Source organism: Lemur catta, chromosome 25 (genome assembly GCF_020740605.2).
Source record: "Lemur catta isolate mLemCat1 chromosome 25, mLemCat1.pri, whole genome shotgun sequence".
In the NCBI taxonomy this organism is placed as follows: domain Eukaryota; kingdom Metazoa; phylum Chordata; class Mammalia; order Primates; family Lemuridae; genus Lemur; species Lemur catta.
Window position 1 is genome coordinate 7,582,054 of NC_059152.1, and position 14,359 is coordinate 7,596,412.

The 14,359-nt window shown below is 49.1% G+C and overlaps 1 protein-coding gene across 1 annotated transcript in view; it reads right to left on the reverse strand.

The window, feature by feature from the left end:
- PCNX2 (pecanex 2) overlaps positions 1-14,359 on the reverse strand; it is a 213,885-nt gene that overhangs the window by 8,787 nt on the left and 190,739 nt on the right. The window contains exons 27-29 of the mRNA XM_045537011.1: positions 12,331-12,564; positions 10,743-10,858; positions 67-211 (exon numbers count right to left, since the gene is read on the reverse strand). Coding sequence (XP_045392967.1) covers positions 67-211; positions 10,743-10,858; positions 12,331-12,564 — 495 coding nt within the window. The remainder of the gene's footprint in view (positions 1-66; positions 212-10,742; positions 10,859-12,330; positions 12,565-14,359) is intronic.

Genomic DNA, 14,359 nt, shown 5'->3' on the forward strand with positions numbered 1-14,359 from the left:
TTTTCAAAGGCCATTTTTCCCCCTAAAGTTTCAGGCTAATACTTTAAAAAAAAAATGGATTTTTACCTGGTGAAGTTTCAGGGACATCCTGATAGCTGGAGCGACGACTTTATGCAGTAGGTCCATGTCGGCGAATACCCACTCGTCTCGTGCTGTCACTCTAAAGTCACCTTTGAAGAGGGCGTGGAGGCCATATAGGAAGGAATCCAGGCTGTAAGACAAAGTCCTGGTTACTGTCAACTCACACTGGACAAACCTTCAGAATCCTGTCGTCGTGAGCAAGGTCCGAGTCTCCCGGGTGGTGTCACCTTCAGTCATTTTAGGAGGCGCGGAAGTACCTGATCTCTGAATGTGACATTAGAGGTCTGGGTCAGAAAAGGCAAACCTGTCCCCACAATCCCGACAGCCCTCCACCTCTCAGGACGTGACGATGCTGACCATGGGATGACGCAGGCGTCTTTCTTCTCTGTAATTCTAGAGGTCACTTTTGGGCTGTGTTACTCCTAGTAAAAACTAGACTCTACCACAACATGGAGAGTGGAAATAAAACCAAAAGAAACCTCAAATTGGCCATTTAGGCTCTCAGAGAACATTCATTTCCCAGTCCCCCCCTTTTTCTTTTTTTAATGACTAGAGGAAGAAGCAGAATTGCGAGGCTTAAAATGAATGACTAGAGGATCTTTCAGGATTACCCAGGTTTTCATGTTTCTAGGTTTTTCCTGCCTTGCTTCCGTTTCCTACACGTCACTGAGCGTCGCCAGGATGAAGAACTGGAGCGTAAGGGACTTGGGGGATCTCTCAGGGCCTGGGGCCTTTACGTTTTGGATGAACTTGGGGAGGAGGTTTGGGCCAGCGATGCATCTTGCGTGCTGCAGGGAGGAAGAACAGTCCCTCCTTCCTCCTCCTCTTGTCTTTCTATTAATGTTCTCCATCACGGCCGCCTCTCCCAGCCCTGAGAGCAGTTACGGGGCCGTGTCAGAAACAACACCCCGGAAGGGCCACCCGGGGACAGCGCGAGCCGGCAGCGAGCGTGGAAGGGGACCTCTGAGGGTGGCTGCTCCTGCGGATTTAGTGTCTCGCGATTCATCACAGCGCGCTGGTCCTGCCCATCAGGGAACCGGTTCTGCCGATTGCTGTTTTAGCATTTCCTCATGAAATGTGCCACCATCGTTAATTTCCTTCTAGAACTCCCCTGAGAAAGATGCCGCTGAGGTTTCGCGGCCTCAGAGCAGACTGTGGGAAACTCGAACAGCCCGGGCTGGGCAGGTGGGGCTCGGGGCGCTGTGGCCTGGAGGAGCCCAGAGCCTTCCAGAAAGAGATCCAGGAGCGGGCAGCTGCCCAGGGGGACAGCAGGTGGGCACTGGCTGGACAGCAGAGCTGGGCTGCAGACAGGCCCACGCTGGGAGTGGAGCCTTTGAAACGTGAATGATGATCACCGTCTGCTCTCAGCTGAAAACATTTGGGAAGGCTGCCGTTGTCAGACAGGAGCTAAGTGCTAAAACGGGAGAGCTAAACCCCAAAAGAAATGGGTGGGATTGATTCAGGAAAGGGTGGGGGGATTTATTCAGGAAAGCATAAGAGAGAAAAAACTCCCTCCAGACGTGGGGATGGGGACGGTGGCAAAGATTAAGGGACTTGCCCAGATACCCAGAGAGGCATGCACAGACGACAGAAGAGCGAGGAACGCCCGGCGTCAGCCTGCTGTCAGCTCAGCCGCAGTCAGGGCATCATCGACCGCTTGCTCGTCAGCGGGGAGGCTCAGCCTCCACAGGGCCTCGCCGAGACGGCTCCCATCCAAGGCCCCCGGCAACAGATGTTTGAGCTGTCATTTCTATTTTCAGAGAAAATGACGCACTGTGGTGCTTCATGCTGTTCTATTAAAATGATTTTCAACCCAGCGAACGGTCTGAGTTAGAATTCCACTAGATGGGGGGTATTATCCCTAGCACCTTCGAGATCCAGGCATCCTAAAAGTAAGGTGTTTCATTACCTGCCATTTGCCCCTGAGAGGATGAGGAGGGGGACCAGCGAGCTGTGACAAGCGGAGGTGGGGGGCAGAGATCGGAGGTCCCCGGGACACCTGCGGCACATGTCTGGTTTGGAGCTTCGTAGGACTTTGTCTTTTTAAGACTCTACTGAGAAATGACAGGCTCCCAGCTGCAGGCCAACAGCTGGAGTAGTTTTATTACTGGGCCATAGTGATGCGTCTGGGTCACGCGAGCTTGGCCTTCGTGGGGGCTACGACAGCCCCCGCTCCCACCCTCCCAAGGCCGTGCGTGAGCGAGGCAGGACATGCTGTCCGCAGAGTGGGGAGGACCATGCCAGAGTGTGGGATTACATGGGGGCACGGAGGGCAGGCTGGCCCCCAAAGAAACCTGGTGTGTGTGTGTAATCACGTGTTATCGGGGCATGTCCACGTGCAGAACACCAAATCCCGTGGCAGCGAGATGTCCACAGGCTTCTATGGCACCACGGAAGTGCTAAATACTGTCATAAATGAACACAGCACTAGAACAATATCACTCCTTGATATAATAATGAGTGGCTGACACTTGAGTGCAAACACGCCGGGATGTACCGCCTAGGCTGTGGCACTGCGCCAGTTAGCTCAGAATGAATCCGCCACTTGCTGTCTTTCTGCTTCCCCACCCGGCCACCTATTTCACGATGCCACACCTGGTGGTGACGAGCACACACGAGAGGCCGGGTGGTCAGTGTGAAGTGCAGTTCTTTACAGCCTTCCTGGGAAGGGCTGTTCTCTGGCTGGAGGCTGTGGCCGTTGCTTGCAGAGCCGGCCACTGGCAAGAGCTCATGGTCAGCCCGGGGCCTGTGACCCAACCGTCCCCTCCCCTTCCGTGGCAATGACAATTTAGAAATGGCCAACTGAAGCAAAGGTTGTTTCCACACTCCTTCATTTAGGATTTCTCTATCCACAGAGTTCCCCCATCCAAGGTTGTTCTGGACAGAGGTTGCTTATCCCCCTCGAAGCCCCAGTTTTGTTCAAAATCACTGACCAGCCCAGCCCAGTTATCACCTGCACCTTCTTTCACAGTAGGTCTCGACCAGATATTGATTTTGGGCCGCAGGGGACATTTGGCAACGTATGGAGACACCTGTGGGTGCTCCTGGCATCTAGTTGGCAGAGGCTGGGGAAGCGGCTACAATGCCCAGGACGGCCCCACCACAGAGAGCCACACAGCCCAAATGTCAGTAGTGCCACTGCTGCGAGACCCTGTCCTCTCAGACAAACAGAGCAGCAGCGGAGGATACGGGCTTCACGTGTTGGACAACAGGGTCCTTATCCTGAGTCGAGTCTTCACGAATCTCAGGGCTCAGAGGGAAACAGCTGTAATGCAGGGACGGTTTCTGCAGGACTCACAAGGGATCCCCAGCACAATGCCTGATTTGTTCATTTTAGTTCATTTCCAGACAGGCCTGTGAGGACCACGTTGTTTGCAGACACTGCCGTCAGCAGAGTGCTTGCAGAACGTGCGCACGGTTATGTGTGATTTGCAGGCTGGGCTTCCCCTGTTTACTAATTAGTAATGGAGATACTCAGAGAGCCTGTGCCCCTCTACCTGAGTCACTGTCCCAGGCTCAGACAGCACCTCCACCTCGGGCACTGCAGCAAGCTCTCGTCATGCGTGCTGTATTCTCCCATGTGGAATCCAGCAACCATGCGCTAGTTTCATGGCTAATTCCATACTCCTGACCACACTCTTCTGCTCCAGTTCCCCAAACAAAAGCAACAATCCAAAGCAGGGCGTGGTGGCGCATGCCTGTAGTCCCAACCACTCCGGAGGCTGAGGCGGGAGGATCGCTTGAGCCCAGGAGTTCAAGGCTGCAGTGAGCTAAGACTGTGCCTGTGAATAGCCACTGCGCTCCAGCCTGGGCAACACAGCAAGACCCTATCTCTAAAAACAACAAAGAACAAACAAAAAGGCAACGATGTGGATGACTAGCACCATCTCCGAGCAACTAAAAGGCAGAGAGAAGGACAACACCTTATGTTTTTCTGGTGATTTGTGGGTTACTAAATGCTTCCCATTCCATGGGTTCCTCTCATTCTCACAGGCACCTGCACAACACATATTACTACAACCCTTTCATATAAGAGGAAACGAATCAGAAAAGTCGAGAAAGAAGACAAGATGGGTGGGAACAAATATTCGGTATTTTATGCCACACTGATGGGGCATGGGAGAAACCCCTCTGGCTGTCTCCAGGCTACCTGCCTCTCTAGGAAACTCGAGCTGCTTATAAGAGGTGTAACTAGAGTCATCTCCTTAAAGGCCAGCTCAGAAGTTGGGTTAGAATGACCTAATCCCTTTAAAGCAGCGGTCCCCAACATTTTTGGCACCAGGGACCAGTTTCTTGGAAGACAATTTTTCCATGGACTGGGGTTGGGGGGATGGTTTCGGGATGATTCAAGCATGTTACATTTATGGTGCAGTCAAACCTCTCTGCTAATGATAATCAGGGTTTGCAGCCGCTCCCCAGCACCAGCATCAATGGCTCAGCTCCATCTCAGATCATCAGGCATTGGATTCTCATAAGCAGCGCACAACCTAGATCCCTCACATGCACAGTTTACAGTAGGGTTTGCGCTCCTATGAGACTCTAATACCCCTGCTGATCTGACAGGAGGCGGGGCTTATGCTCACCTGCCACTCACCTCCTGCTGTGCAGCTCGGTTCCTAACAGGCCTGACCAGTACCGGTCCCTGGCCTGGGAATTGGAGACCACAGCTTGAAAGGCTTTAGTTGAGCCAAGTGGTAAAAGTGCTGCAGGCGCAGTTCTTGAACTGACCCCCACCTCACCCTCCTGAGCTCAGTCTCCAAATTTTCTCACATTTAAATGGGTGTGTATACTCTGTCCACATCCTGAATTGAGTGCATTCATATTGCTTTCATGCAATATTATCCAGAAAGTTACTCCACTGGCTCTAAAATCAAGACAACCCCAGGTTGGGATCCCAGCTCTCTCCTACCTGGTGAAGAACACTTGGAAAGAACATTCTGTAAAGAACACACGGTGTCCCCTAAATAGCTCCAAGGTGCTTCACTTCCTTTAGAGTTCAGGTGCTGCGCTGAGAGGCAGCAGATGGCCCCGCGGGGCTGGAGGGACGGGAGCCAGAAGCTCCAAATCTCAGCTTAAGTCTTGGCTCTGACACTTGTCTCTTGATCTCATTATCATCGATTTCCTCCTGCGCTGATTCTCAAGATCCAGTACCTGCAGGCGTGTTTAGAGGCTTGGCTTGCTGAGGCTCTATTTATGTGGGGGACCCCTGTGCACAAGTGGGGTGGGGGGCAATTCTGAGCACACCCAGCGTCCAGCATTCATCTTGTCCCCAAAGGCACAGCAGATGTGTCCAAGTGAGCTGGGCGCTGTGGGTGCACAGTGGAGGCAACTCCAATGGGAAGGGCTCTGGGCCACCAGAGAGGGCAAGGTGCACCCCCAGGGCGAAGCGTGCCTGAGCTCAGGCTACACTGAGCACCGGAGCCACAGTGCAGATAGCAGATGCCCTCGGCAGCTCTCGGCAACACAACCCAGCACACGATAGGTCAACCAGGAAGCGTATGTAGGCGAGGAGGAAATGGTGGATGTCTGGAATAGCCAGGCCGCCCCAGAGAAATGTCCGCACAGAGCCGGGGGAGTCTAAGGCCTTCCTGCCCAGCAGATGGAGATGAACTGCTGGGAGGTGTTGTGCAGAGTGGCACAGCGTGGCCAGTAAGAGCTGAGACTCTTGGGGTCTGGGCACGAGTCTGCATGGTGAGACCTCGCACAAATCGCTTCTCTGTGCCACAGGGTTTCCAGCTGCAAAATCAGGCCAGTGGTAGTATCTACCTCACCCTCATGCCTTGCAAGAGGACACATTAACTCTCCATAACTCTCCAAAGGCACTGTCCATATTACCCCATTCCATCTCCATAACACTCCAAACATTTTAACGACAATTTATATAATGGTACTCTTTTGCTCACTTGCATTCAGCAACTCCTTTAAGACGATTCTCAATTTACTCATTCTCCCTAATTTTGCATGCACAGATTTTTCTTTCTTGAGGACCATCCATCAAAGCTATGTCACTTTTGTAAAGTCAAAACATTTCCCCAACAAATCAGTCAAGTGAAACAGAGCTTGTGGCTTATACCAGGTTGTTACCCAAAACCTACCTGGGGAGTCGGCATTCACAATCATCTGTTGCTCTTTAACATTAAACGTGAGAACAACACGGGTCTCATCAAGTTCACGTAAGGCCATATTCCAGATTTTGAAATTATACAAGGATAGAGCACACGCCGACACACACACATGCAATTATGAGCCATTCTTACTTTGAACATAGATATAATTATACTAAGTAAAATATTAGCAACTTGAATCCATCATTGTATAAAAAGAATAATGGATCATGACCAAATAAAACTTATCTCAGAACATGAGGAAATCTATTAATGTAACCTATTACAGTAACAGATTAAAAGAGAAGAATAGTACCATCAGAATGTATGCCCTCAAATTAAAAAAAAATCCAGTATGCTTTCCTGATAAAAGCTTTAGCAAGCTAGGAAGAGAAGGAAATTTTTGGACTTCATAAAAATGGTTGAAAAGAAACCTAAACTAAACCATATTTTTAATACTAAGATATTAGACTCATTCCCATTAATTAATGCAAGGATGCTATGGTAGGCAGACTGATAGCCCCAAAAGATATCCATGTCCTAATCCCTGGAACCTGTAAATATGTTACTTTGCAGTGCAAAAGGAATTTAGCAGAGGTGATTAAATTGAAGATCTTGAAATGGGGAGATTATCTGGATGGGCCCTATGTAATCATAATGGCCCTTATCTGTGACAGAAGGCAGGACAGAGACTCGAGTTGGAGTCAGAGAAAGACTGGAAGATGCGGCTCTGCTGGCTTGGACGGAGGAAGGGCCTCTAGAACAGGGGCCGGAATCTCCCTCAGCACCCGAGGAGGAGCACAGCCTGCAGACACCTCGATTTTAGCCTAGTAAAATCGATTTTGGACTTCCAACCTCCAGAAGTGAAAGATAATCAAATTATATTGCTTTAAATCGCCAGGTTGGTAGTAATTTGTTGTATCAGCACTTGGAAACTAACACAGATGCCCACGGCCACAGAGGTCACGGCCAATCTAATAAGGAAAATAATTGAGTTATGAACATTGGAAAGAAAAAAAAGGCAAGATTGGCATCATTTTCAGATATACCTTCCCACCAGAAGATCAAAGAGAATTAGTTGAAATATTATTATGTCAATAAGAGTTCAGTAGAGGTGCCCAGAATGAGATCAACATATATACACACACACACACACACACACACACACACACACACACACACACACACACACACACACCTTCCCTGTATATCAGAAGTAACCAATTATAAAATGACTATCCTCACAACCACAATAAAACTATAAAATACCTAGAAATAAGCCCATGAAGAAATTACAGATCTTTAAAAAATAATAACATTTTACTGAGGACATTGAAAAAACTAAGTGATCAGAAAGATACACTATATTATTAAATGGTGTTTATTTTGTTTTCTCTAATTAATCTGTATGTTCGATATAGTCTCAATCAAAATTTCAATGGAATTTTTTATGGAAAGTGATTCTAAAATTTCACCTCAGGAGAAAATGAGCAAGAATAGCATCCTACCACAAAGCTTTAAAAGACAAGAAAAAAGTAAAACAAGTGCAGCTTGGTTGGAAGTATTTTAACATATCTAACAAGGTATTAATATCTTAATATGCAAATACCTCCTCTATATCAGTAAGTACTTAATAAAAATGGGAAAAACATGTAAATGGGCAGTTGATAGAAAACGTATAAATGACCAATAAACATGTAAGACAGTCTCACCCTCACTATTAAAAATAGAAATGCAAGGCCAGGCGTGGTGGCTCATGCCTGTAATCCTAGCATTCTGGGAGGCCGAGGTGGGTGGATTGCTCGAGGTCAGGCGTTCGAGACCAGCCTGAGCAAGAGAGAGACCCTGTCTCTACTAAAAATAGAAAGAAATTATCTGGCCAACTAAAAATATATATAGAAAAAATTAGCTGGGCCATGGTGGCGCATGCCTGTAGTCCCAGCTACTAGGGAGGCTGAGGCAGGAGGATCACTTGAGCCCAGGAATTTGAGGTTGCTGTGAGCTACGCTGATGCCACGGCACTCACTCTAGCCCGGGCAACAGTGCGAGACTCTGTCTCAAAAAATAAAAATAAATAAAAATAGAAATAGAAATGCAAATTCAGAGAAGAATGAGATATCATTTTTCACCTTTGAGACTAGAAAAATCTAAAAAGATGGAATACATACACATTAGTGAGCATATGGCAAAACACTATTGATAAGACCACAAATTGGGATGGTTTTTTTTTGAGAGCAATTTGTATGTATAAAAATTATGTTTAAAAATCTTTTTTGAGCTCTGTTATCTCTTCTTCCCAAGGAAAGCCCAGCTGTTTGGTTATAGAGAAGTAGGGCCCTGCCAGGCTCGAACCTCTGCTCACACTGCAGCCCTTCTCCCAGGCAAATCTTACAACTTCCTGGACTTCAGAGCCTAACCGTGGAGCTAGGGTGGCACGTGGAAGAAGCTGAAATGAAAGTGCCTCCTGTGGTTTTGCAGTGGCCTGGCACCTCTCAGAAAAGTAAACCTGCCCCAGACAATCTGGCTTTCCCCAGAATGGTGTGCAGATTCTCCCCAGATTTATCTCATCACCACGTTTGCAGCAAGCAGAGCTGACGCTGAGTATGAGAGCCTCTTTGAAACAAGGAAATCCCATCAAAATCAGGTTTAAAAAAAGCAGCTGGTAAGCGTGGTGCTTAATCAAGGAAGAAGAAATCGAGCCGACCAAGCAGGAAACACCTGGGTCTGGCAGAGCCGAGCAAGATGCACGAAGAACAGGACTGAAAAAGTCTTTGAAAATATCTTAGATTTGAACTAAAAAAAAACTTTGCAGTATTTATTTGCCATCTGAAATTTATAAAACACTTTGAATTGATCAAACAAAAGACCTTGTTATATTATTTTAACCATCTGCCCAGGTGCTGTGAGTATTTGAAGACTCCTTTTGTGATTTCAAGTGCAAGATCCTATAAAGCCACAGTATTTGAGAATATTATGCTCTATTTATAGTTTCATAAGGAGCCTGCTCTAGGGGCCACATCATAGTGTTTTGCAAAGCCCAAGAATGAGTCTTCTGCTAGACTTTCAACAATTATCAAATTTATTCTCAGATGGCCACAAAGAGAATGGCCCGAGTCCTGTGCGAGGCTGAGCTAGGCAGGAGGACAGGGAGAGATGGGAGGCCATTCGGCTCCTCCCCGGAGGACTTGCCTGTAACAGGCATGAGCACGAGATTGTACGGGTCAGACACTGGGCATTTCTCACCTGTAAAGAAATCATGAAATTCTGAGTCGTGGGAGTTGAAAGAGCAGCTGAAGTCACAGATTCTAACTACCCTCGGTGCTTACCTTGCCCTCTTGGTGGCTCCAGGCTACTGTCTCCAGAGAGCAATGGAAAGAGCCGCCAGCCACCACACCTTGCCCTTTATCAACTCACAACTCTTACCGATGACACCTCTCAACAGCTTGCCACCCGTCTTGACGCACAGCCGTCCCCTTCAGGAAGGACATTCGGAAACACAGCCAACAGGAGCCTCCCCGGACTTGTCTACCTGGCAGCCCAGGGTTGTGTGGGTTGTTAAATAGGTAAGTGGGTTCTGCCCTTAACGAGCTAATCATCCAAACTAGTAACACAGAACTCGCTCAGGTTAACATCAAAGGGCCCCTTTCGCAGAGCACTGGATCAACGATGCAACTAAGACACCCTGAATGAGGCCCAATCACAGGGGAAACCGGGCAGGGCAGGCTGAGTGGAAGCTCCGTTTCTCCTAAGCTCCCTGGGTGTGCGGTCCTCAGTCCCACCTGCCCGCTGAAATCACCTGGAGCTGCAAAAGATCGGGATGTGCAGTCCCACCCACAGGGGCTGTAACGAAATCGGCCTGGGCTGGGTGGAAGGTGGGTGGAAGGTGAGTGGAAGGTGGGTGGAAGGTGGGTGGAAGGTGGGTGGAAGGTGGGAGCAGGTGGCTGGAGTGTGGGGAGGAGCCGGCAGGCTGGCAGGGGCAGCCGGGTGTGAGTGCTGTGTCCCTTGTGAATGACACCACGTGAGTGACAGAGGGTGACCAAGGGCCAGCAAAGAGTTCAATTTTGTGTTTTGTTCTCTAAGGAGAGCGACTTGGGCTATGTACCTACTGGAGGGGGAGAGCCTGCAGGGACAGAGTTTGGGAAACAGAGACAGCGTCCCCAGAGACGGGGCAGAGTCGGGTCTGGACTAGAGCTGAGACGTGAGGACAAATGCGGGAAAGGGAACGAAACGTTTATTGAGCATCCATTTTGTTAGGTGCTCCGGCCAGGCACCTCATATGCAGATTTCACTGAATCTTCCAGCAAATCCGCAAGGACCTGTGTAACACAGAAGGGCCTCTGCCCAGAATTCCTGGGTCTTGACTGCAACACAGGAATGGTATTTCCAAATCTAACCGTCTAAAAGATCAGAGTGATCAAAAAAGTCCTTTTGCAGGCCGAACACCATTTATTCTAGCGAGAACTCTCTGAAAGAAGTATAATCAGTCCAACTTTAGAATAAGGAAAACAAGACGTGGGGCCCACACCCGTCGACGGCGTCCCACGCTTGCCCAGGTACCTGATGGCCATGTTGTGGGCCGCAGTGCCCAGCGCTCTCCTGCCCAGGACGCACAGGGCAAAGGACAGAGTCACCAGGGGAGAGTCCTCGTCACTGTCCACCACGGTCTTGGAGGGCTGAAAGAGCAAGGACGTCCACTCAGCTTTCGCTCAGGTTCCGACACGTACTGACACGGAATCGCACGTGTGAGTCAGGGCAGGCTTTTTAAGCCAGCCACATGGTCTCCTCTAGGATGACCTCAGGGAGGGGGAACTCTCTGCTTCCCGAAGCAGTTTCTTTTGTGGTTGGACACAGGAAAAATAAACAAATAAAAATCAGAAAGCTATTTTGGGAAAGAAAATGGCCCACGAGGTGGGTTGATGACCTACTTCTCTGGGATTTCAAATATGGCCCTTCAGGTCATGAAGACGGTTGGATCTTCCAGCCAAACGAGCGCCCACCTTAGCTCTGGCCAACGCAAAGGAGGGGCCCAGTCGGGCAGGGAGAGAAAAACTGCACAAATGCAGTGCGAGTGAGAATCTTCCGTTCTCCCCGCAGTGAGGGGCCCTCTGGATTGACTGTACGTCCACAATCAACAACTAAATTAAAAGAGTCGTTCAAAGTCAACTTAAAAAAAAAAAAAAAAAGGGTGGGGAGGGCTGCAGGAGAAATCTGAAGTCAAAATATCTTTTGTAGGAAAAATGAAATAATTTCATGAAGCAACTGAGAAAAGAGCAGACCCATCCTGGCAACACAGCCAAGGATATCAGTAGATTCTTTGATTATCTGAACAGCCCACAGAGGCCAACACGGGTTAGATCATCAGCACCCCTCCTTGGTTTCTCTAAACAGAGTTGGTTGTGTCACTTGCTTCTCCTGCCACGTTTTTAATTGCTCATAAAAAGGTCACAGGCCTGGGCCAGTGTCACGGTGCTGCAGCACACACCACATACTGCACCAGCTGCTGGGGAAGCTGTTTCCAACTTGGACCCACTTTCTCCACCCACAACCCATTGACTCGGATGTGCAAATCCTAAGAAGCAAAGTAAACGATTCCCCCCGCATTTGCTACCCTCCCCTTTCTCCTCCTCCTCTGACTCCTGCTCTTCCTTTTGTAAGCTGGCACTGTTCTTCATTTTATTTCTAAGAGGCAGGATTCCCCTCGAGAAGCGCTCTCAGCACAAGAGCAATAACGACAGGAATAACTTGGACAATCTGATTGCTAAATAGCATTTGCATATCCATGATTCAACATGTTCAGGAAATCCTCCTGATTTCAGCACAGACATACTTTGCGTGGAAATCTCAGAATGTAATTTTAAAGAAAGAAGTGTCCAATGTCTTAAAGCTTCAGTGTAGAGGCTGAAAACGTCACTGCCCCTGAGCACAGTATAAAGGGACAAATACCCTCCAGTCTCCTTCACTGGAGACAAAGTATATTGATTCTTCCACTTAATTTTGCTTAACTTAAACATGTACCCAAATATTATTTGTTCTCTTCTCTATTTTATAAGTCTACCATAGAATATAAGAAAGACATGGGCATAAAAATGTTCCTTGTTTTTTAAACTTGCATTTTATGCCCCCAACCCCCACCTCCCGCACCTACCTCCTGTCGTTTCCGTGCGCAGTACTGAATCCATTCTAGATAAACGTTGCAGAAGCTAGCTCGTGTTATCCCCTGGAGACACGGGACATAGTCGTCGTCAATGTTAATGTTGAACATTGCAAGGTCACGCTCAATGTAATGCCATTTGGCAAAGGGCTGCAGGGACTTCAGAAGCGATTCGTTTTTGATCCAGGAGAGGAGCTTGGGGGACGTTACCACATAGTATATTATACTCTGCAGAGAGAAAGCAAGATTTTGAGCCCTTATAGCCATTCTAAAGCCAGGGAGGTTTTTTTTTTTGTTTTTTTTTTTTTAACTTATTATATCTCAGAAAGTAAACCAACCTCGGGAAAGTAGGAGGCAGGAAATCCCCACATGTGGTACCATTTGCATTTCCTGCTAGGTGGATGCATATTTGAGACATTCTAAAGTGTCCTCTCTCGAGGGTTATGGTAGGGAAGAGGAAAGTGAGAACATCATGTAGCAGAGTGTAACAGGACAGAGTTTCTGTGGTGAGGAAGAATGACAGCTGGCCCTACCCTTTCTGAGAGAAGAACAAAAAAGCCCCCTCTGCTTGGGCTATGCGGGCTTCTGTGGGTGCCAGGGTGGGCTGATCCAGCTGACAGAGACTGGGGCAGACCCTCTTCCAGGGCCCTGGCCAAGGGCTATTTAATGAACTAAAACAACACGGTGCTTACGGAAGGCACTAATGACGTGCGATCGCTGTGACACACATACACCCTTAAGCCTGAGTGCCCAGGCAGTGGGCATCTGCGATCCGTCCAGAAATAACCTGTGTTTCTCCTTTAATCAGACACTGTACTTATTAGTCCCCACTGGGGACGGCGCCTCTTTCCCTCCAGCTTCACTGTTCTAAGTCACAGCTTTGTTGAAAGCCATCTTGTCGTTTTTGAATGAATTCATCCTTCAGCAAGGCTAGCACCTGGCCACGAGGAATAAAGATGCAACAGAGAAAATAAAAATCCAAGCCCGATAGGGACGCTTCAGCAACAGATCGAAGTCCGCTGCTGCAGAGTCCCTTCTGACATTCACGACAATGTCATTGTAACAGAAAAAGGGAAGTGGCACTCAGGGCTGCTGGGGCTCAGGGGACCCTGGAACAGGGCTGCAGGACAGCGTGCTGCCCTTGGAGTCAAACACGAAACCGCTGGCCTTCACTGTTTACAAAAACACAATCTCTCCAAGCAAGAAAACAGACAGTGAGCGAACCTCAGGTGAACGGAACAAAGGCTTTGGTGACTGCCGCCTACACAGAGAGAAGCCCCTGGCTGGGGGGCTCCCACCCACCCGCTCCTGCCCTCCCCTCCGTCTGGCTGGGACAAGGCCTCAGGTTACTGGAGACTGGGTTCAAGTCTTCCAGGAGCTTGAGCCGGTGAAGGGACGGACACACTGGTGTCTGACTTTCGCCAAACAATCGCACACGCCTGACTTAGCCTTTCTCTTGCTGTCGGGACTGCGGGCAGCCTGGACTACGGGGACACTAATCTGCGTGGCTCCTGGCTATGGCCTGGCTTCTTTTGGACGTATTTTCTATTAGGCACCACCGCCAACCTGCCTTGAAAATGAGCCAGTGGAGGAATGAAGTCTGCAGGGAGTATCTAGAACTGAGTAGCACGCCTGTTCTCCTACCCTCTGTGACACTGCGCCCCAGGACGGCCATGCAATCGGGAAAGCCCTTCAGCACAGGAGGGAGAGAGGAGGGGTGGAGGAAGAGGTCAAGGGCAGCTGAAGGCAGGAGGGGGGCGAGACAGACGTGCTCAGGAAGCCCACTTTGCACAGTGGTGCGGAGGTTTAGAGTGAGATGATGCATATGAGGAACTTAGTGCGTGGCCTGGCCCGTGGCGTGATATGCAAGAAGTGGTCGTAAGCGTCATATGTTGGACGTCCGTGACTTACCTACCCAGCAAGCGGGAAGAGCATGAGGCCCGGGGGAGGCAGGCAGAAGCAGCAGCCCACGAGAGGTCGAGGCAGAGGGGTGGGGGACAGGGCGGCATTAGGGGGCAGGACA